Source organism: Epinephelus moara, chromosome 23, assembly GCF_006386435.1.
Source record: "Epinephelus moara isolate mb chromosome 23, YSFRI_EMoa_1.0, whole genome shotgun sequence".
In the NCBI taxonomy this organism is placed as follows: domain Eukaryota; kingdom Metazoa; phylum Chordata; class Actinopteri; order Perciformes; family Serranidae; genus Epinephelus; species Epinephelus moara.
This window is the reverse complement of record NC_065528.1, coordinates 18,387,497-18,412,948: the sequence shown is the minus strand read 5'-3', so window position 1 is coordinate 18,412,948 and position 25,452 is coordinate 18,387,497. Positions and strand designations below refer to the sequence as shown.

Sequence of the window (25,452 nt, the reverse complement as noted above, 5' to 3'; positions counted from 1 at the left end):
ACAGCACCAGAAATAAAGGGAAGGTGTCTGCTGCTCTGATGCTCTTTGGATGTTCTTTTTAGTCCCTTTGGGTGCGCTTGAATGGATGAATGAATCAATCATCCTTGTGTTCTAAGATAGCACGTCAGCTACTGAGCCTTTTCAGCAAGTGCAGACAAGGTTTTACTGCACGTGTTGTTTCCCTATGATAGGACACAATATGATGCTGTGTCTTCTCCCCTTCTTAACCTCCTTGAACAGATTAAAATATGCAAATTAAACAGGAAGGACAAGGGAGCATGTGCACATTTCTGCTGTGAACTAGAGCCTGGGAATGAACCTCCCTACCTGAATCTGTTATGTCTGTTCTCAGAGGAACACACAGCACTGACTGGTCCCAGAAACACAGTCATATAACCCTGAAAAGATCGTTTTGTCATCAATATTTGATCTGAGCTGACCTTAAAGAAGTGTGCGTCACTCTAAGAGTCATTGTTGCAGCTCTTTCAACTTAAAACTGCCTGCTAAGAGGTAAAGAAGGCCAAAGTTTCAGTGCCACACTAATCATGCTGATCCAGCTGTGTGTTCACGTCACAAACAAAGACCACAGCTGCTCAGTTCCCTCATCCGTCTGCCTGCAGTTAAACTTAAAGGAAACAACTCCTTCCTGCAGCCAATCACGCAGCAGTGTTGCTACAGTGTGAACGTAGAGTGGGGTTAATAAACACACCGGGGTTTCTGACATGGCAACTCAAACCCAACCAGTCACAGTCTAGTAGTCTACTGCGTGGGTGAGCAGGCGTGCACTGTGGGACAACAAGAGGGACGTCCTCCCTGCTGTATACTCACCAGAGAAATAAACTGTAGAGAGGAGGAGGAAAAGACAGATGGAAGAAGAAGAGATGGAGATGGAGACAAAGGAGAGATGGGCAGGTGACACCCAGCCAGGAGGGCAGAGAGGACAGAGTTAAAAGAAAACACTGGAAAAGAACTGGCAGCATGGTGAGAGACGGCGACAACACAACAACGTGAAGAAACAGGGAGGAAGATGGAGGAATGAAAGTCAAAGAGAGGACAAAAAAAGACTTGACAGAGGATGAGGAGAAACTTTTAGAAAAAGCAGAGCAAAGAAAAAACAGGAAAATGGAAAAGTGAAATAACATAATCACTGAGCAAACAATAAAACAAACATACCTTTATTTCTCGCTGCTCCACTGATTTCTCCCATATCTGTTGATCATAGGCGCCAATCTGGAAAAATAAACAAACAAGAGGAAGGACAGATGAAGAGATATGAAGGGAAGAACATTTTAGTTTCGACACTGCATACATCTCGGTGTTTGCAGAAAGAGGAATAATGAGCCACAATAAAGGTTTTCTTAGACGCACTAGAAAGCTTCACTTCCTCACAATGAAGGAGCTACAGCCACTCAACAAAATCAAAAATTATCTCCACTACCAACACCTCTTAGCTGCACCATTACTGAAGATAGATTATATTCCTATAATTACAGATATTGAAGATAGTGATATGAGTCAGCAGGAACACATCGTTACAGCTGGCATTTTGTTTTGTGTGGGAGTTCAGGGTTTTAAAAGCTCTTGCTTCACAACTGGAGCTGTCACGATGTCATAAAACTGTTTTACAGCCGTGTCGTTAAATGCACAGTGATGAATCTTTTCACCATAAATTAGGATATTAACTTGGCAATAAATGTTTGTTACAAACCCCCCTAATTATGCTCATCCTGTGCAAAAGATTTGGGCGCACACAGCCATTACAGTAAATCCAGACTGTCGAGGATATACCCTTAGATTCCTGTGTAAGATGCTCATTATCACCCTGTAATCTCACACACTTCCTGGTCATGCCCAAAACTGGCTACTGACTATTGTAATCACTTCTTAAATGTTGTATCAGATATTTGAGTTAACAATTGAGCCTTCCCCAATGATCGCCATGTTTGGTATTCCTGAAGAAAATAATCATGTCTTGGTGAAACAAGCAAATGGGGGATTGGTAAGTGATGTTTGGGTTAATGGGTTCAATGTGTTAACAAACATTATTTCTAATGCTTGTATTTCTGTTACTGTGATACTATCTCTGTATTACTGCAATAAAAATGTGTTTACAAGAAAATAAAAACAAAAAAACCCAACCCTAATTTACCCCTTAAACCCAGTTTTCCACTAAAACACACCCTTTAAAAGGTCGAACGCAGGGTGCTCAACTATTTTTTTTAATGATATATTAATAATTAATACATAAATAATTAGCCTGTACCTCTGTCGTATTTTTTTAGTGCAGTCTGGCATGTATATAAACAAGTGTAAATCAATTTATTTTCATCGCAAATAAGAAAACTGTCAGCAGCAACCTCTTGTGAGCCAAATGTGACTCGCGGGCCGCTAGCCAAGTATCATTGGTCTAGTGTGTAGGATTTAGTCTATTCTGGGGTACTGTAGAAACAAGATGGTGGACTCCATGGAAAAGGACCTGCTACATATGTAGCTATAAACCCCTCATTCTGGGCCAATGAAAACACAAGGATTCTTACTTTCAGGTGATTATAAACCAATGAAAACATAGTTACGAAAATGATATAGTATTTCTGCAATAGATGGCCCTCAATCCTACACACTGGACCTTTAAAGCTAGAGTTGCTAACTTAAATAAAAGTAGTATACGAGACTGATAATCTGAAAAAAAATGTATCCTTCTGGCTCCTCCTGGTGTTCCTAATGGCATTTACAAGAATCCACTAAACAACTAATCAGAGCCAGGAGGAGTATCTACCGCAGCTGACAATCACTGTTCCTGCACACGTTGTGCTGCCAACAACAGGGTACATGGCAAAGACAAGTAAACTGATGCCAGAAAATACTTGTCTTTGTTGTGTGGCAAAAAAGGGATGGGCAGTTTTTTTCCATTGCTGGTGACTAGCTATTATGTTTGCAAAGCTCCTCATGAAGCCATGTTAGAGACTCCTCCTGACTCTGATTGGTTGTTTTCATTCAGACGCGGTGGATTCTTGTAAATGCCATCAGAAGCACTCAGAGGAGCGAGGGGAACATGATCATCTGTCTCAGGTACCACTGTCAGGATATAGTGACACTTTCAGCAAATACACAAAAAGTTATTTCTTATGAAAGTTAACAACTTAAGTTCAACTAAGTTTATTGTCATACACATTAAAAAGTTAAATGTACATTTGGTGCAGTGAAATGTATCTGCTCTGGCTCTCTCAGCACGTAAAACTATACATAAGCAAGAGTATATAAAAGACAGCTATAACAAAGAGTCCGACAGCACTTTAAAACATGTAAAGGGCTCACTGCTCAAACATTTAAAACATGTTAGACTGCAGGTTTAAGCAGCTTATAAAAGCTTGAGTGCCTCTGGGCAATATTACATATTCTGTACCAGCTTGTTGTAAATCATCACTGCAGCTACATATACAGTGTTTACTCAGGTAAATATTCAACCCAAAATTCCACGTTCTTATGGAGTCACCGTGTCATCAAACAGAAATACTGAAGATTCTGTCTGGTAAAGAACACGAATAGAACATCAGATAAGTAAAAAAAAGTGCCAGAATAGACCAGATCAACTCTTAACTTTGTACATGACAAGTGTGGGTTTATAGTGTGTTACTTTTCCATGTACATGTTATTATTTAAGCCATATTTGGTGTTAAGGGTGCAACTAACGATTGTTTTTTTAATCGATTATTATGCCAGTTATTTTCACAATTATTAGATTCATCGTTTAGTCTATAAAATGTCAAAAAAACTGTGAAAAATGCTTTCCCAGAGCTCAAAGCGACCTCTTCAAATTGCTTCTTTTACCAAACCAACAGTCCAAAACCCAAACACTATCTTACATTTACTACGTCATACATCATTTACAGCTTATATTTGACCTTTTTGCTTGAACAATGACATATAATCCATTTACAAAATAGTCTATCTGGCATCTTTGAACACTTTGGGATCTCCTCTAGAGATCAAAATGAAGTTGTGTTGACTTAAACAAGGTTTGGCTGGAGTTGAAAACATGAACACACTTAAGCACCAAAGCCAAACCTGCTGAGTACATCACATTTGACCCACAAACATTAAAACAACACACAGTTGTTGCTACAGTACACCTTCTTCCTTCACTCTCTTGTTTACTTTTCACCTCTCTGTCTTTACATTTTTCTCTCTTGTCTCTAAACCTGAGTTAAGAACCTGTGAAACTGGTCCAAAAAGGTCTCTCGAGTCAACTGGAGTGCACTTCACAGGGAACCTCTCCGATTCTATCATCGTGTGCTAAAGCCGACACATGGCGAAGGGAGGAGGGTGCGACTGTGGGGAAATGCACGCAGCACCACCTGTCACTGTCACAGAGATCAACAGACCTGCAGACTGCGTGTTTGTGGAGGGGAAAGTTTGTGTACAAGTGAGCACAAGGCTGGTGGAGGTGGTTAATACACACCTACAGATGTATGACAAACCGTATGTGCAGTGTGTCTGTATGGGCGCAGCACAACAGAGAGACGGACAGAAAGTGCGGTTATCGTGGGAACAAGATAGATTTGTGCCTCCGCCAGATATCTGACCTGGAAACAGACATACACAACACACCCCAAGGTCAAACTGTGCTCATTTCACCCTGTCAGAGTTTGAATCAGTCACGATTAGCAGATAATAATATGCTTCGAGAAAAAAAAAGGACACTACATAATTGTCGCCTTTCATTTTTCATACATAGTGTGTGTTCAGACTTAAAAGGATCAGCTGACTGCAGCAGATCAGTGTATTCATGAGAGTGTGTGTGTGTGTGTGTGTGTGTGTGTGTGTGTGTGTGTCTCTCCAAGGCATCGAGTCTGGGTCACCCTGCAAGCTCGCCAGTGGAAAGTCTGCATCTTTAATGAGACTTCATTAAACATGGATAGAAAGAGAGGAAGAGGGAGGTCACAGACGAGGGAAGAAGAACATGAAGAGGGACAGAAAAAGGCTGGAGAGGAGAGAAAGTGTTTCTAATGTCCGTTAGAAGGTTATATTATGAATCTCTGTCTCTCTTCTGGGTAGTTAAAGAAATTATGTCAGAGGCAAATTCTCAGTATTTTTGTTTGTACTTGTTCAGCCCTGATGCTTGTGACATCCCCGTGTTAACCATCAGACACCAATATGAGATGTGGGTCAGGCAGTGCGTCACAGTGTGCTCATGCCATTGTCTGACCCCGATTTAGAGATGGGACATCCTGCATCACTACTATTTTGAAGTCTACCACACTTTCAATGCTTCGCTTTCATTTTGAGATGCTGATATCTGCAGCGTGCGGCCATCGTGACACCGCCAGCCCCGCAGGTCACACCGTCACACAGATGGCTTTCCGAGTCAAATCAAAGCAAATATCATCCGATCGCTGTGAACGTCCCAAACAACTTATTTATCTTGTTTTGTCTGTAAGATGCTGAGTCCTAGGAGGTGTCTGTCTTTGATTTCAGCCTGTCCGACAAAACAAAAGCATTAACTCAACAACATTTTTTAACATGAGCACTGGTCTGTCCTCTGGGTGTTTATATTTAATATGGTTATGTGGAGTTATCATTTTCATATTGTTAAAACCGAAGGGGACAGCGCCTTTGCCATCATGTCTCCCACCCTCTGGAACAGTCCTCCTCTTGTTATAAAAAAACAAGAGTAAGTCGATGTTTTAAGATGCTACTAAAAGCTCATCTGTTTCGTAAGCACTTTGTACTGTGACGGGCGTTTGCCTTTAATGTAGTTTTTGTTGTTCTGTATGTTTGACTTCTGTATTTACCTCTTGTGTACACTTTATTGTTTGCACTGTACAGCCCCTTGTAACTTTGGTTTCCAAAGGTGCTTTATAAATAGAGTTTATTTACTTACTTACTTAAAACCTTGATTCAAAAAAAGTTGGAAGGCTGTGCAAAATGTAAACAAAAACAGAATCTTTTTGCACCTTTATTCAATTGAATACGGTACAAAGGCAAGATGTGTAATGTCCAAACTGATAAACCGTATTGATTACTGTAAATATACACTCTTTCTGAGTTAATTCCAGCAGCATGTTCCAAAAATGTTGGGGCCGGGGCATGTTTATCACTGTGTTACATTACCTTGTGTCTTTTAACAACACCAAGGAAGTGTTTGGGAACTGAGAATCTGTTTGTAAAGTTTTGAAGGTAAAATTTCTTCCAGAAGCATCAAGATTCATTAATGGTCCCCCAAATTCTTTAAGATTTAAAGATAGTCTTTGTGGAAAAATCAGCCAAAATCTTATCTGAACACTGTGAGAGATTAGTTCCTTCATACGGCAAGTGTCTTTAAGTATACAATAAATTGCAGTTAGCACGTTCAATACTTTTTCTCCTGTGTTATTCCACTTAGTAGCACATAATTGTTATAGACTGAGGTATTAAAATCTCTTTGCCTTTGTAGTTTTATTGAGTTGATACCAATGTCTGGTCTAAATGTCATGTGAATAGCTGCACTGGAAATTTGTTTAATGGAAAAAAGTTTGACGTGTTGAATACTTATTTCCCCACTGTATGTCAAACAAGATTTGCAATCATAATCATTCTGCATAATAATTACTTTTAGTACTTTGAGCACATGCTGATGGTGATACTTCAGTACTTTTACTTGAGCAAGACTTTGAATGCATGACTTTCACCTGTAACAGAATATTTTACACTTTAGTATTAATACTTAAGTAAAATATTTGAGTACATTTTGCACCATTCCTTATTTCTGCCACATGAATTAATACCAGTTTTTATTAGGGATGTAATGTATGGATCTAGATCAGTATATCAATTCAATGATCAACAATCAAATCGATGCAAAGTGAAAACATTGAATATATCTTAATCTTTGAGATACGCCTTTATTTTGAAATCCCCATGGCACACAGGTGTCACCATTCCCACCCAAGCACACCTCCTTCCTTCTTATTCAAACAGAGCTAGCGGTTAGCGCCAAGCAAATAATGGTAAGCAGCTGGGAAAAAGACAATAAGGATATTTATCATCTCAAATTGATAATAGGCCCTTAATTTGAACTGAATTGAAATTGTATCATGGCAGACTTTGTGATACCAGCAAATATATTGTCAAAAGAATCGATTGTAAAAAACTTCAAAATTACACCCCCAGTTTCTATGTCTGATATTTTTTTGGGGGGTTGGTGGAATTTTTGCTCCCATGTGTACTTCTTCCTGTCTCTAAACGCTGCAATAAATTACAGTAGATTACTCCTGTTGCTGTTCACTTAGCAAAATTAATTGCAATTTAAAATCTGACATGACGACCGGGCTGTGACTTATTGACAAATGTGGATCCTCAGGCTCTACCAGTTGAGAACAAATGGGTTACTCTGAGCATTAAACCTGACGTGTGACTGACTGATTAAGTGTGTGACATTTGGGCTGACAGTTAATTTTCCACATCACTCAACCTATTAAAACACACACACACACACACACACACAGACACACACACACACACACACACACACACACACAGATTGGAGAGGATGTTGGAGTGTATGTGGAGGACAGCCAGAGGGCAAACATGACCAGACTACTCAACAGAAAGATAAAGGAGGAGAGAGAGTGTAGATAAGAAGAACAGGTATGGAAACAGGAGTAATTTTCAGACACAAACATGATCCCTTGTTACATCATGGAGTGATGCGGTAACTGAGATCTGACTGGAATTAACTGCACTGTAAATCCTCTTATCCACACACACTCATCCTTACATCACTGTCTGTACACCTGATCGCCTCCTCTCATAATACATAAGTTCTTAGGCGACAAGACATCTAAATTACAGCTTCTTTGTCCATTTGCGACTTCATTTTTGGCGTTATTTTTCCGTCTTTAATTGCTAAAAAATCCAAAATGAAACCAAATACTGCCTTGGTAACTACGAGGGGTTAAATATTCTTGGTCTTGGTCAAATGGCTCACAGCTTTCAACGAGTAAAATCACAGACTTCAGCGATTTGACAAGCAAATCAAGTGCAGAGAGTGCACCAGAAGGAGGGATGAGGAGGCCAAGTGTGCCGCTGCGGCAGTGCTGGGGTCACCATGACGACGGATGGAGGGACGATCCAGGGAGGCAGAGAGAGAGAGAGGGATTATGTCGGCGAGGCAACAGTGTTATATAACAAATGCCTCTGCAATGGAGGGGGTGTCTCACACACTCACACGAACTAACACACACACAGACACATAGACGCTGGTTTGAGGAGGTATGAGGGCGATGTTTGTGGTGAAGTGTTTGTCTGCAGCAGACGGGACTTATGTTTAAACAGGTCAACACACACATTACCTGAGAATAATCCGTGCATCTGCTGTACGTATAGACGAGCTGGGGTTCAAACTTGTGGCTCCAGGTTACCACAAACCCAATTATCAGATACTTGAGTAGCACGTTGCCTCTTTAGAAACACACACACTCCTGTGCTCATTCTTGATTGCTGGCGTTAAAGCTGCTCTTAGAAATGTTTGTTAATAACAGCGGGTCAAATGCGTGATATCAAAGGTGTCACCAGTAGTGACGAATCCACAGAGAATTGTCACCTACCCTTAGCTCAACCCATGTTTCAACATCTGTCTGCTCAGCCTCAGTTGCTTTAGCTTCACAGCTCACAAGGTTACTGTTCTGGTTTAGTCACTGCTCTCTCATAGCCCTTTCCATTGAATTAGCTCTGTTTGTTAGGGTGCTTTCAGACCTAGAGTTGTCTTGCTTTGGTCCGCAGAGTCAGGGACTAATTTTGTTACAAAGTTGCATAATTGCACCAGAGTTCGTTTGTAAGCGGACCAAGACCACCTCTTCAAGAAAAGTCTTGGTCCGCATTTCCACCAGTTTTACATCGATCCATCGTAATGAAGGATGTGTCATCAACAGAGACTGTGGACACAATGCACAATGGAAGTAACCAGTAGTAGCAAGATGGAGTACCTATGAGCATTTCATCTGTTATTAGTCGCAACTATATGTTTTTATCTGAGAAACAAGCATGGACCAACTATCAATCATAAGAAGAGGTTGGAGACCATTATGTGCAACACTTCACAGAATATGACACTCCCACTGATGTCATCAGAGGTCACACTTCAGGTCAGAGAAAACCTGCTATTTTTAGTTCACACTAAGAGCCAACTTTTCAGATTCCAAACCAATCTATTTTTGGTTGAAATGGTCCAAACGATTTAAAATTAGGTATAAGAACTGAAGCGGCACTTGTTCCATGTTGGTGGAAAAGGGGTATCAGTGATGTTTCAGGGTTCAGCAGGGAATGTTTTTAGGGAAAAAGCTCTACAAACCCACTTTACTAAAATTAGTTATTACTACAGTAAACGCGGAGCAGATAAAGTTAGCGACTAGCTGGTGAATACAACGTTTAGCCACTAGAGATCCAGATATTTGGTTCAGGAGTTGGTGGTGACAAAAACAAAGCTGCATTCACTCAGCTGGACAGATGCACGACACCACATTAATGCTAATGCTCCAGTTTGGCCATGTAAACTTTATAAAGGTGCAAATATATCAGTCTAGTAGGGCTGTATATTGGCAAGAATCTGGCGATACAATACGTATCACGATGAAGGATTTTATGGTTAAATATATTGCGATATATTGTTATACGGTAAGCAAGCGGATATATTGCGATTTTTAAAATCAAATTTACTGTTTTTTCAAAATGTTCCAGCATCTTATAGACTTAAAGATTCAATTATTTAAACAAAAGTAACCAACAAATCTAATCATAATGAAAACATTCTAAAAATGGGTTTTGCAATCTTGAGAATTTGTATTAGGACCTTAAAACTAAGTGAAGCTACCACATAAGTAACAGTGACAAGTCCCTTAAACATTCTGCTAAATCTACCTCTCTATGTATTCCTATAAACTATTCGTCTACCTTTTCCTTCTTCCTTACAGTTCATAAACCTGTGTACTCTCCTCTGTGAAACAGGTTGTGATGGAAAATACCTGACCTGTTTGTGGGAATCACTTATTTACATATGTCTGTCTAGGTGTGGTGAGCTTTGACACACTCATTAACCACCAGTGGAAACACTCAAGAGGTGCTGCGAGTGTGTGTACAAAGATGCTTTCAGTTTAGAGAGGTATGTGCAACACACGGAAACTTTTCAAAGACTGACTGAATTAATCACGTTAAATTACATAATGTGTTACTTGTAGCCTTAATTTGGTTTAACTAATTAATTTTATTTCCATTATCCACTGATTTATCTTTTTAATTGACCAATGAATCAAGATATTCCACTTCAAGTGACATAAAACCTGCTGGTAAAAGATTAACTTGTTATTAAAGCTGTTGACAGGTGCTGATTATGTCCTAAAAAACAACTACAGACTCATCTTGAGACAACTTTAAATATGATCATCTGCCTTTTTTTGTTGAAACTCAAACATTAAATAAAAAATTGAGTAATTAAATAGGTGATTTCCTACGAGAATAAAATAAAAAAGAAACAGTAAAAGGTGTGAATGAACACAAACCCCCTAAAAAGATTCAGTGACCGAGAGAACAACTGAAGTAACAGAACAATTAAAAAAGGATTGGGGTCAGACAGCTGGTTGTGGCGGTAGGATTAACTCTCCGCTGTGTTTTCCTGTGTGACCATGGCGACACACACAGAGAGGTGTTGCTGTATAGTGTGTGTAAAGTCTATTTTCAGCTCAGACAGGTGTGTGTGTGTGAGACAGATTGAAAAATCTCTCTACTTGCTTGGTAAATATCCTGTAACACGTTTGTGGTGGGGGAGGGTTAATGAAATATTGAGCAGGTCAACCTGTTTGCAGCATTAACAGAAATATTGACAACTATTTGCTCAGCCTGCGTAATACAGGTGTATATGTGTCAGTATGGGTATTGCAGGTTAAGCAGATGCCGGATGAATGTGGCTTGTCTCACCTCCGGTTCACACACAAGTGTAACAACATCAATTGGATAAAACTAACTGTGACAGAAGCTTAAAGATCAGTTTATACAAAAGCAGCAAAGTGAGCTCAGAAGTATGACATCATGTGACACATATATGTGGAAATTACACAAGAGTTAAAGCTGGAGAAGTATCTGTTGCGTGAACACCAAAAGCACAGACAGGCTATTTGTAATTTTAGAGTACATGAGTGAGTCAAATAGATGAGATGAAATGAGAAACATAAGATCAAGGCTCAAACAGTGATAATTTTAACTATCAATCTGCCAAAAATTACAATTTATCACAAGTCTAATTTCTGAGAACTCGAGATGACATATTTAAATGTCCTTTGTTTGACCAGCAGTCAAAAACTAACAGACGTTCAGTTTACTATCACATATGATTAAGAAAGGCACCTAATCCGCGTTATAGAGACTCTGTCAGTTGACTAATCAATTAATCAACTAATCGTTCCAGCTGTAGATCATAATCAAAATCTGAACATAATCATAAATATATTAACTGGAGCTTAACTAAGCTAATCTAACAATTATGCTCAATTGATTTTCTTGTCTGTGCAATTACAGAAATGAAACAGTTTCTTTAAACTTAAGATGACGTCTTCTTTTGTCTTCTTCTGTCTGACTAACGCTCAAAAACCAAACATACTTCATCTGCTGTCAAATAAAGTAAAGAAAAGCAGAAAATCTTTATGTGAAGATGGGAGAAGCTGATTTGTGGTATTTATGCTTGAAACATGACTCATTAATCATTTATAAAACTAGTTGCCGATTACCATTATCACCACATTATGTACTTCTGGCTTCTTAAATTATTGCTTGTTTGTCACGTTTTTGGACAAATATCGAGGGTGATTTATTACGGTTTTTCCTACATTTTACCTTCCTCTCAATGTTGTCGTCATGTTTTTGAACTAGTATTAGTGAGGCTAAACCCTTGCGTGTTTTTATGTACTCTGTTTTAAGTGTACAATATTACTGGTGGTAAGTCCTATATCGTAGGCAACTGGACTTGCTTGCGTTTCTTGAAGACGTTTCGCCTCTCATCCAAGAAGCTTCTAAATGACTGGTACGAAGTTGCAGGCTATAAACACAGGGCCCACCCACACAGGGTTTATAGCCTGCAACTTCGTACCAGTCATTTAGAACAGAAGAAGCTTCTTGATTGAGAGGCGAAACGTCTTCAAGAAACGCAAGCAAGTCCAGTTGCCTACGATATAGCACTATGATTACCATGACCTGGATGACTGAGAATCTTCACCGACAATATTACTGATGACATGTTTTAAACATATATTACTGGGGGTGATCCTTTGTAAGCCTGCCTTTGAATATTAAGGTTAAACTTAATCCCTAATGTCCAATCCTTTTGTTGGTTATCATGAGTTAAATACACTTTATAAATATGAGTTTGTTGTCCGTTCACACAGATTGTTTTTTGTCCTTGTTATACATCTCTTATATTTTTCATTTTCTGCCATTTTGTGTGCTGGTTTGTCACAATATATGTCAATTCTTATTTCATTTCACTGTTGTTTTCTATCTATTTATTTGGCATTGAACCTTTTTTCTTGTTACTAAATATGTTAATTATTTACAGTATACATTTGTTATTTTCATTTGCAGTTTCTGTTAGTGTTTTTCTGTCTAGTAGGGCTTGACACAGGTCACATGACCCCTACATGAGCTCTTAAATTGCACACCTGTTTCTACTGCATTTTACACTCTGATGAAGAATCTCTGGTTGAAACACGCTGGTTTATCCATGTATAAATAAAGGATTTTTAACTCAATCAGAGTGCCTTGGATGTATTTTTGGACTGCCTGCTTGTACTATGAACTTCACACTGAGTGGCTTGGCCAGTTGTTGATTTTATCTTCAGTTGCCAATAAATTTTCTGTTGATTCAATACCAGACTAAATGTTTCAGCTCCAATATTACTGTTGATAACAGCTGGAAGACTGGAGCAAATTACTAGACTAGACCTCACCCTGCAAGCTGTGAAGCAAAAAAATACCCAACACATTATCCAAATTAACAGCTATATTTTTGGGTGACAGACAGCTTTGAGAGAAGGGTGGAAGCAATATTTTTGTTGCTGTTTTTATTCTTTGCAGATTGTGACTACTCAGGAAAATGCACTCAAAGCAGGCATCTGCACCACTCGTGTGTCCTACAGCTGAACCTTTGGCCAAATTAACTATAAACATATATATAAAGATATATAAATAACACATGAAGCATAACATAAACACAACTCATGTGTTGTCTTCTCTACTCTATATATAGTCATAACATGTCGTCCATATATAAGCTAATTTCACACACGCTTCACACGCAGACTTACTGTCTCTGACACTCTCACCCACATACCAAGAGTATAAATTATGTTGCTTATGTCTTTAAAAGGCTTTAAAGCCTCCACACAAATAAGCCGATTTATTACAGTGCAACTTTTAAAGCTTAAATATATCATCAACGTGCCAAAAGAAGCTGGCAACCTGCCTCCCACCAGACTATAGCGAGCACTACATGTCAGACATTTAACAAGTGAGTCTGTCTGGTGCTGTAACTGATCCAGACGACATGTGTCTTCCCTGTGACATGGGCTTGGCCTGGCACTGTGGTGACAATAAAAGCAGCTTCCACACAGAAATAACACTGAGTCTATATACAGCCTGTCTGTAGACGCCACGCAGTCAGAAATATACCGTGAGTCATATGGTGCCCTGCCTGTAGGCTGGTGAGGAGACGATGGGAACACGAGATCTGTAAATTCCTCTGGTCAGTCCTGAGGTCTTAATAAGGCTCTTTATCCTTCTGGGTGACAATACCTTAAGGAAACAAAAATGTTTCCTTAAGGTATCTTGTCTTGCTGATAGTTTTCATTTTATCAGCCTGGGTTTTGAGGTGTCTGAAGGATTTCTGTCACCACACTGAGACAATGGAGGTGGATGTAATTTTGTTTGTGGACATCTGTTTTTATGGAACCAGAAGTGACCATATTTGGACGAGAGGGTGGAGCTGTGGAGGGTACCCCTATACTAGCCCCTTTATCCTGTTTCACAGGTTGCCGCGGCAACGACCTGTCAATTACAAAGTAGCCACACCCTAAAGCCGACCGTGCTTTATGGTTTTACTCGAAACAGGGCCATAATTTACAAAATATAACATCATGCTGTATTAGAGAAGACTTGGAACTAGCAATTGAGACCATAAACTCATACTACGTAGATATTTACTGAGGTAAAAAATCAAACAAGAAGTAGGGTCATTTTCTCAGAGATGTCTGTACAATCCGACTTCTCTCTGCAACCAGTGGAGTCAACTGTGATGCAATAAAGATATTTGTGTCTCCACAAAATGTCATGTTAAGTGATTCCAGTGTGTTTTCATGCCATTTTAAGACGATTAAGCATATTTATCGGAATAATAATGTTGCAATTATTTTGGCCAGGATAAGTGTGACATAAAATTTTCATGTTGTCCCATGCCTGTGGTGCAGTATACTGGGAGCACCAAAAAGGAAATTACATTCACCTCCACTGTAACTGGAGGTAAAATATTTGCACTATGCATGCCCAAATTCTGTGATACTTAATTTTTCTGATAAATGTATACATTAAGTCTGAGTTCCTTTTTGGTTTGACACAATTGTTGTACTTATTGAACAAAATACATGTGCAAAAACAAAAGGAGACCGATCCCTTGACCTCACTCTGACAGTATCTATCTATCTATCTATCTATCTATCTATCTATCTAATTATAACCCAAGTGATGCCCTGATCAGAATCACGCCACCAACCCAGGGCTATAAAACACAACAGGTATTTTCCAAGAGCCATCACCAGATTTAAAAATACACACACCTAAATATTCCCCTGAGGGCAGAGTTTGTTTATTTGGCACGGTTTCAGGTGTTTGCTTTATGCCAAACCGCAGACTATCTCTTGCTCTCTTTGGTATTTTTAGCATGGACTTCACGGAATTCAAGAGCTGCGATGAACCCGTCTTTGCCCTTCAAGTCTCGCCTATCTGCTGTGTTATGGTCAGCCTGTTAATCACGGCACCAACAGAGATATTCAAATAAAATCATCCTATCCTGTCCTGTGACTCAAATTGCAGAGACAAGAGAGCCCTGGTTATGACGCCTAGCAGAAAACGCACAAGCACAATCTTCAACAGAACATCTGTGTTTTATCTGCTTTACATTCAGATAGCAAGACACGAAAAGGAAAAACAGTTAAGTTGTTTGAAAGAGACGTCACAGATAAAGGAGCCCTGAAGACAGTCAGTCAGGTGTGAGCTGCTCCTTAAAAGGGCTTTTATTCATTCATGACTCAGCGGTTGTCGTCAGTGGTGTGCTTCTGCCCAGACAAGCAGCTACACACAAACACACACACACCTATGTGCAGCATCTTCTAGCTAAATCTTAAATGATTTAAAGACAACAATGATTTTTCTGTTTTTAATCCAGTTTCTTAGACTAATTATACAGATCTGTAGATTTAAAGAGGCCTAATTGAAGACTTAAAACCTTTTATATGTTACCTGCAATTAAATAAAGTCCTCATTTAAGACCCAAAATAAAGAAGCAAAGCTGGGGAAACCGGCTATTTTCATGCGACAATAGTCATTTGTCTCATGCAGACAGGAGCGTTTAAGAGTTCTGACCTTTAATTAAAGTTTGAAACTTCTCATGAGTCATCTTCGGCGTGATCTGATTCCAGTGAAAGCTCACATTGACGTCTGCCAGGTGCAAGCACAAGATCAGAGACGGACACACAGACGTGTTGTAATGATATGACAGACAGATGAAAGGAGAGCAGACAGACCGATATGGAGACAGAGAGGTCAGAGGAGCAATAATAATAACAGCAGGCAGACAGACGAGCAGAGGAGATAGACGGGGGTCATAATGACAAACAGACAGACAGGTTTGTGAGGGGACGGACAGACGGGGGGTGTAAGCTGAGAGCTGCAGGGGGAGCAGCGCTGGAGTCCAGCGGGGGATCTGATATCTGAGACCATGGAACAAGAAGACACACAACACCGGCCTGGTTTCACACTGTGCCGAACGGCTCGGCTGCTGCTGCTGACAGCACTGGAGAGGTCACTGCCAAAATACTGGGCATTAAAAGAGTCGGCACGCTCACATTAGACAACCTGTTTTTGTAACTCTATTTTATCGTCAGTTTTAAGTGAGGAAGATGAACAAATGTTACAGCTATGCCTTTCTCAGTGCACCACAGATCTAGACCTAAATAAAGCAATCAATATCTATCTGTTTTAATCAGTAAATCATTTATTTGTTATATAAAATCATAAAATATAATGTCAGTAATATATAATTGTCAATTTGTAGTAGTAGTAAATAATAAATGTCAATGTATGCATGCCTGCCGAGAGGTAACATGAAATTTAAGTAGCAAAATGCTTAACATATCTTTGAGTTTATTCAAAAACCGAGCACTTTATTTTTCATCTGTAAAATATCCCACTCAGTACAAACTGTGCTAGCAGCTCTTAAAAAACAAACAAACAAGAAATCCTTTCATAAAAATCTTTGTTAAGGTCGTGTTTACGTGACGTGTTAGCCTCTACGTCCTTACCAGGCTCTAGTGTGCAAATACAAACTGTAGAAACTAAGTAAAAAACACTGTTGGCTTGCAAGCCTTAGTTATGTGTGTCCAACTCTCTTCTTTTATTTGTCGAGTGCAAGGTTTTGTCTTGTATTTTTAAATATGACATTAAGATCATCATTCGACACCTCTAAAACAGAGAGGATACACTGTGCAAGCACCACACTGTGTCCATTTGTGGTTTAAATACTTAACAAGTAATAAAATCTGACCCATTTTGCACTATAAAATCATTTAATTATAGCTCCAGGGTATAACAACCCATGTAGGGTGTTGACCAAAAGACTGAAGACTCAACTATGTAAGAAAATGAGCTGTAGGCAGATTTGCATGACCAAAACTCCATAAACACAGAAAACTGAGATGCCACTGAAAGCTCTAGAAAACCTAGTGAGTGCACTTTCAAGATTTTTTAGATGCCTTTGGTTAAAACTGTGAGATGTTCCAAGTATTTTACTTCAGTCTTCTTCTGTCTGTGCTCTTTAGGCAGCTTTGTTTGTTAGATTTCTGTCATTTAAAATATGTTTTTGCTCAAGATAGAGACAGTTTCTGTTGTCTGATGAGTCTCTTGTCTTTAGGTATTTATTATTTATCAATGGCAATGCCTTTCTGTTCATTTTATTACACACGAAGGCTCAATAACATTTACTGATGAAGGATTTTTCAGCACACTGCTTATCAAATTCAAGATGAACACACTACATGGTGAAGCGAGGCTCTCCAGAGTGACATTTATTTGTCAAAGCCTCGATGCAATGAGTTAAATTATTAAAGAAAACATACACTGCACAAAAAGGTAAAAATAAATAAAACTACAACAGACATTATTTTCTTTAAATATGACGTGCAAAAACTAAGCCAAGCATGCAAATCCAAGAAAAGTAGAGCGTCTTACCTTTTTCTGGTACCACACCACAGCATCTTTTACTTTGGAAGCCATTTACATTTCCCTCCTCCCGGCCTAGGGCATCTTAGACTGAAAACACACAACACACCGCCAGAGAGAGAGACGTGTGAGTAATGAGGAGACAGAGGACGACTGAGGTCTATATACCTGGGAGAAGGTGTGTCCTGACAACTGACGAAGGAGAGAGGGAGGGGAGGACACACGTACACACACACACACACACAGACACGTTTGTTGAAGATGATTTGTGGGGAGGCGTTCACTTTGCCTAACTAATGTTATTACTTATATTCTTCTTCTGATTGTTTTGCTCCTAAATTACACACACACACACACACACACACACACCCACACCACAAACCAACCAGACATACACACAAGTAATAAGACTAGTCACTTCTAGACGTCGTCTCCCTTGACACCCACCTTACAACACAAATAAACACAGTCTTTCTATTAGTCGACCTGGGAATGATTATTACTCTAATAGTGGTGGCTAGGGCTGACTGTTCCCACTGAATCATATTGTGACACACACATACACACACGTTTTCTGGGAACGGTTGTTGGCTACCTTGCAGTGGTTTGGCGAGGAATGGCTCATAAACACACACAAAACACACACACACAGTTCAAACAAAAGCACCAGTGTTGCAAAATGTTGCACGTAAACACCTGAACGCCCCCCATCCCCACCCTGACACAGATAAGTGCAATGGAACAGTCATTCAACCCGGAATTCCAAGTCGGAAACTCAAGATCCACCCAGAGTTCAGCGACATAAACACACCTGAACTCACAGCAACATGGCGGCACACACAGTGAACCAGTCATTTATCACTTCATGTAGTGTTTGTGTTGTTAAAACTGCTGTAACAACGTTCTAGCTGCCATTTCCTTTTCCATTCGGGTAATTTGAGCATTATAGATGCCTCTGCGTGCACACAAAACAAATGCACAGTTTTATGCTAATGGCTGTAGCGGTTCACACTATCACACTCAGCTCCCATTTGCACAGTTTGAAGCTGTTGTACATTATGTGAATGAGCACAGACGAGCAAGACAGTTGACTTGTTTTATACGCTGTTTCCCTCCGCTAATTGCGCTGTGGTAATTGATGTAGGATCTCTGCAGATGCTTGTAAAGCTCAGGGACTTGACGTACAACTGTTTTCCCAAGCGGATGCACTGGGACACATTTAGATCAGAAGTCGGGAATTCCGAGTTGGAATTATCGACTTCGGCTTGCAATGGATTACGGCATTTGTCCACTGATCCACCTAACTGCACCTCTAAAGTGTACTTATACACACATTCTATCTTTTTTGTTCAAATACGTCCAACAACCAACGTTTAGAAACAATACGTTTCTGTTTAACAGAAAAAAAAGCAGATAGTTACATTTCCCGAAATGTCAAAACTACTGCTGTAAGAGTCGTTGACTGTTAGATGCTACTAAAAGACCCATAAAAGGCTAGTATGTCCACCCTGAGTTAGGATGTTTTTGTCAAACCACTTAACTTTTTACACTATACTTTCTTTATATCCACAAAGCATGGTATCACGATGGTATTCTGTACATAGTAACATAGATGTGTGGCATCACACAGACTCAGATCTTTGAATAAAAGGTGCTTTATCTATCTATGTGTTCTCAGCAGCAGGGTTTAAGTATAAATAATAGGGGGCCGTCTCTTGATCCGTGCCTGGGTCCACTTGAAAAGGTGGTCCTGAGTTCAGTTCATGTGTACACATTTAGAAGTGGACTACTATTTTACGTGAGTAGCAGTCAGGGAATAAAGTTGCAAAGGCATTACTCAGTGCTGCTGGTTTCCTCCAAAATCTGCGTGTATGCACGCAGCAGCCGCTGATCTCATCCTCTAAACTACAAAGTCATGGGTGATTAAGTAGGAAGGCAGGCGAGAGGGTTGTTTTTGACATTGCCTACAAGATATAAACCATAGTAAGCATAATGCAAAGGTTGACTCTACTGATCTTGCTATTGGTGCTCTTTTTGACACAGTAGCAGCAACAGAAACAAATGTCACATCAATGATAATGCAAGTGTACTCTGTTACATTACAAATGCGAAAGCTGAGAGGCGGAGGAGTGGAGAAGGGGTGCAATTGTACTCAAGCACGGTACGAAATCAATTATAGCTAATATCAAAACACCCTAAGAGGTTAAAGGCAAATAACAGAGCAGCTAGATAAGGCTGTAAGTTCAGAAAATTATATCACTGCACTGTAATGCTGCCTTTAAAAACAGGAAAATACAACACTTATGATATTACGATATCCAAAATCTAAGACGATATCTACGTATTGTTTTGATATTGACTGATATAATATTGATGTATTGCCCAGCCCTACAACAAACCACAAGTTATTTTATTATTTAGCTAGTAACATATGACTTTTGATGACCTTTATGACTGACGACCATAAAAATAAACCATAATGTTGTGTTACTATTGATCATCAGCATCTGGGTCACTGATGGGAGGTTCACATGACAGCGAGCCCACAGGCGTCAGTGGCTGAGTGTAAATTAGGCCTGCAGTGTGTCAGTGTTACAGAGAGTGATTACAGTAAGTTGTCTTTGAAACAGGATCTTCTGGTGATGGAGGTGATATGAGATCGTTTGCTGTGGTTAAGAAATAAAAAACAGCCAGAGAAGAGTTTTAACTGGACCCACTTCAACAACACCTGAGCTTCAGGAGTTATTTGACTCTGAGAACAATAAAAAGGACTCATTTAGTTAATGTTACATTTGACTACAGCAAACTTCTGACGCTTCTATAGGTTAAAGCATGAGGGACTTCCTGATCGATATCAAAGATCAGCATCAGGGCCGATAAAGGCCTTTTTTAACTGATCAGAATCAGCTAAACTGAGCTATGTAGAGCCTGATCTGATTCTTTGTGAGCAGCTACAAGTATTGGCTCAGTGCTCTGCTTCGACAGACACTCAATATTAAATCATTTGGATCGGGATCAGGGGCAGAAAACTTGATCGGAACATCCCTATAAAACATTAAAAATAGACTCCTTTCGTTCGGTGGAGGAGACAAGAAAGAAGCAGATGTGGTTAATGAGAAGCTGTAAAATGGAAAACATGAAGGCTTGGTGGTAAGCCACTCTCCTTCCCCTCTGCTCTCTCTGGCTCTCTTCCTTCCTCCTCTATATTTCTGTCTCTTCTATCTCTTTTGTGTTTCTGTTACATAAGTGCAAAGTGTTGTCCTGCTGTGTGTGTGAGTGGGAGGGTGGATGAAGGAGCAGATAGATGGGGAGTGATGGAGGTTGACTCAGGGCACCAGGAGCTCTCTGTTTTCTTTGTGGCTTCATCACTTATCAGGAAATATTGCTCAATCCGATGAATGACATGTTGCAGACATAAATGTTTTCTTCCTTTTTTTTGAGGGGGAGTATTAATGAAGTTTGCCGTTTCCTCATTGCCTTTTAAACATGACTTTTTTTTCCCTCTTGTTACTCTCAAGCTTTCCACTCTAAGACATCCTGCTTTGTATGTGAAGGATTGTTTGTGCTGCCAGCCTCGGTCTGCAGGCTACTCAATCCCTGACGTTTGCTGTTTCACTGAGCTCTATGTCATCCTTTCCCTCGAAATATTTTCACTGCTACGTTTCGAGATATCTCCCAAAAGAAAAGCCATTGATGAGTCACTTCTCGCGGCCATCTGCAGCCTGCGACACAGCTAACCTTGAAAGAAATGTGCGAGGTATCATACTACAGGACTGTTTGACAGCTCCGCCGCTTATCTGCCAACAAGCAAACCGCAACACTTGGTGTTTATGTGCGATAGAGTCGCCACCTCAAACAAACAGAGGAGTATTAGTGCGAGTGTCAAAGCGGTGGAGCGAGTCCGAGCTCAGTGTGTCAAGAATGTGAAGCTCAAAAGCAGGAAGGAGAGAAAATGTTCGACTCTGAGCCAAGTGAGCGGGTTAAGCACAGAAGTCTGCTACAGTAGTAATACTAACCGAGCACACACACACATACACACAACAAACCAAAAGCTGACTATGGCTCAAAACTGCAGCTGTTAAAAATGCTGCATGCATGCTGCTCATCCAGCTGCAGAGATGTGTGTGTGCATTTCTGTGCGTGTGCACTTTTGCCCCAGAAGGCCAGAGACATTTTTAGCAACAGGAAAAAACGTCTCTTGCTTGCTGCTGTCTACGATTACGATCATCACTCCTCCCTCCATCTTTCACTGCTGAACCACGCTATTCCTGACATGTCACACATTTGCTCTTTGCTCGTATGCAAATAACTCATACTTGAAATTAAACATGAACGACAGAGAGACAAAGAGAGAGATAAAGCATGCTGGTGTGTCCTTTTTATGAGCAGCGGTTACATGAGTAAATGTGTTTACAGTGTCAATAATGACCGTCATATTAAAACTTGAGTGGAGAGACTGAGATAGAGGTGATAAGGGAAAGGGAAATACAGGAATACAAGACAGTAAGGAGGGTATGTGTAAAGAGCAAACGTCATACGGAGGGTGAGAAAGCAAGAAAGTGTTATCTATTCTCCTTCCTTTGTTCACATAAACACAAGAGACAGAGGAAGAGTTTATTTCTCATTCACACACATGAGAAACACGCCCATCCTAAACTCACATTCACACACTTTTTTTTGTTGTTGCTCTGACAGAAACTCACACAATTCAGAAGAATATTAATTTCATGGAACAAGTGACTTGTGTTGGCTCGGTCACATGCCAGAGGAGGAAAAGCAGCTTGCATTCCAAAAGCCTCAAACTCTTCGTTTTTAGGGAGGAAAAGATCAACTGAATAGTCCTTTTGTTTTGGTGCAGCAATTTAAAATTATTTTCATTAGAGTCCAAGATGTTCAAAGTGCTTCGTAAGAGGAAACAGGTGCACTTCTGCTGGGTGCATGCTTTTAAAAAAAAGGCAAAGAGCCTCCTCGTCTTCATTTTGTTGAGATTGCACGCAACTAATACAATGCACTGAACAAACTGCAGCTTGGTGAGATGTGTTGCTTGTCTTAGATGAATGGCCCCAATATATTTTCAGTTCACAATAACATAAAAGAGAAAGGCAGTAAATCCTCACATTTGGGGAGCTGGAACCAGAGACAGTCTGGCATTCATTTCCAGCTGACTAACTAATCCATAAATTGACTTTATGCTTCCAGAAACACTTTGTTATTTCAGTTTTCCCTTAAAGGATAGCCTTATATGAACATAAGCAGACAAAGAGGTGATCAGGAGCACAGAAACTATGGTCATACATAATTTCTGTTGTGAGATTTCTGCACATAATATAGGGATGTTTTGAGATGAATTCAACATAATTGTTAAAGAGAGACATCTGTGTTTTTCAACCTGGACCCTGTTTTCCAATGTTTCTGTGTTTAGGTGACTAATGCAGTGCATGTTTTTTAAAATTGGTCCAGTACTGGGAGAGAACGCTGCCAGCAGTCATGTAACAGGATGCAATGTAACCACTTGAGGCATTTGGCACCATTTTGGCCACTGACAGATTCTTATGACAAATTACAGAGAAATTTACTTTTTGCTGACCCGGTCTGTTGTTATTGTGCGTAACCTAGTCTCGCTCAAGGAGAAGTCGCGTTATATAATCTCTGACTCCTTCACATTGTAAAACTCAGCTAAATATTCAGCCATGACATTGAAAATCTTATAGATATCACTAAGCTATTCTGCACCCTCTGCATGTTTTCAGTAACATTACAAGTAAACCTTCCACCTTAAAAGTCACCGGCAGTCGGCCCAGTGAATGAAGTTATTTTTTCTCAGACTCCAGCTGCTGTGAGAGGCAGCAAAACATCCTTTCATTTTATAGTTACAGTTTACTAATAAAACTCTCTCCACAGTATGGTTACATGAGCCTCAGAACCAGACACAACTCAGCCCTGAGCAGAGTGACCGTCCTCTACTGACCATTCAGGCTGCAGTGTTCACTCACAGCTCCACCTTTTAGTACCAGATCTGTGTGCTAGGTACCCCAACAGAGGGGCGACCAAAAATGGGGACGGTACGGAACTGGTCCATTGGTACTGTCCACAACTTTTCACAATGGAAACCGAAAAAAGCGTACTGTAGTGAACTGTATTCTACTGCTCAATAGAAATGGGGCTCAATTGGACATTAATTGACAGTGCAAACATTCCCAGAGTGGTTACACTACAGCCTATTTTGCCGCTGCCAGCTGCAGTGCTCTCTCTGAATACTGGACCAGTTAAAAAAAATATTCTCATTAGTCACTTGGACATAAAAACATGGGAAAATTGGGTCCAGCTTGACCAACACAGAAGTCCACAATAAAGATTATTTGGCTACCAGGGCAACAACTGTGTCAGATTGCACAACCACAAAACAACAATCGTAAGCACGACCAGAGAGAACAATAACAGAAACGTATCCAGACAGACAAACTGATGGGAACGACACCCCGTCATTAGTGGAGTTGGACCGCAAACAGCCGTGTTTTCTGTTTTTAACTGTCAAAGACTCTCAGACTGCTTTAAGACTTCAAATCCTGCCCATGCAGAGGCAGCGATAAGGAAAAGCAGGCAGATCCTCCCTGTTCAAAGCCTCAAAATCCCCTCATCATACCTCAGTGGGATGCCAGCACTGATTCACACACATTATCAGTCAAAAACACACACGCAGACACATACTATTGCCTAATACGGCTTCAAACACAGGATTAGCTGTAAACTGCGGGGTTATTATTTATGCTGGAAAACATAACAAGGAGAAAAAGGCTGGGTGAGTTCTCTTTCCTAACGCACTTTTTTCCGAAACCGCACATTCACAGCGTTCCCAAAATACACTGTGGTTTACTAAAGAGTATTTAGGGAACAGAGCCTAGACAACAGACGCACACACAGCTGTTTTATTTTCAATGTCTATGAATCCTGTGACCAGAATATACATATACTGTCAAGGGCAGGGTGTTCTTTCTGTGAAACTCTGAGATTTGAGGCGACATTTCTGATTCCAAATTCATACGCTTGAAAGTTTCTGATGTGCTTGTATTTGTTCATCTTTCTCCAGCTCATTTTCATACCAGTAACTCTGTAAAGTCGTGTCAACAAGAAAGCTTCATTCACAAATGCACCCCATTACAAAGCTCTCAAAGAATTCAACAAGCGCTCACACACACACACACACACAAACTCATGAATACACACACACAGGTCCTGCAGCCATCAGGCTTGCCAAGTCTGTCTGACCAGTAGTCTGTCTGAACTGACCCATTTACAGAAAGACAGAGGGACAGTGGTCAAGTTAGACAGCGTGTATTATGTAGGCCAGTTTATATGAGGGCTCTTTTTGTGCCTGTGACTGTGTGTGTGTGTGAGAGACAGAGAGTGTGTGTACAGGCATGTGTGTCTTTGTGTAAGCAGGAAATGGTTGAGTGTAATTAGCCATATGTCTCTTGCAGCCACTGTATGAATGTTAATGTGGATGAGCGTCAGTGGCAGAAGAAGGTTTTAAAGAAGAGTTTTAAATGCTATGTGGGTGTGAGTGGGTGTGCTGGTGATCTCAGTGTGGCTTGTGGCATCCTTAGCAACATCCACAGCAATACATTTTCATTCTAAAACAATCTCATTGACACTCATCGATCACTTTATTAGGTACACCTTGCTAGTACCAGGTTGGACCCCTTTTGCCTTCAGAGCTGCCTTAATTCTTGGTGGCATAGCTTCAACAAGGTGCTGGAAACATTCCTCAGAGATTTTGGTCCATATTGACATGATAGCATCACACAGTTGCTGCAGATTTGTCGGCTGCACATCCATGATGTGAATCTCCCGTTCCACCACATCCCAAAGGTGCTCTATTGGATTGAGATCTGGTGACTGTGGAGGCCATTGGAGTACAGTGAACTCATTGTCATGTTCAAGAAA

General features: G+C 40.2%; 1 protein-coding gene across 2 annotated transcripts in view; it reads right to left on the bottom strand.

The window, feature by feature from the left end:
* The window catches only part of LOC126384975 (protein PHTF2-like), a 63,739-nt gene that overhangs the window by 23,422 nt on the left and 14,865 nt on the right, over positions 1–25,452 (bottom strand). For both annotated transcript variants that reach the window (XM_050036447.1, XM_050036446.1), the window contains exons 3-4: positions 17,518–17,598; positions 1,174–1,230 (exon numbers count right to left, since the gene is read on the bottom strand). In XM_050036447.1, coding sequence (XP_049892404.1) covers positions 1,174–1,230; positions 17,518–17,562 — 102 coding nt within the window. In that variant the 5' untranslated portion in view covers positions 17,563–17,598. The remainder of the gene's footprint in view (positions 1–1,173; positions 1,231–17,517; positions 17,599–25,452) is intronic.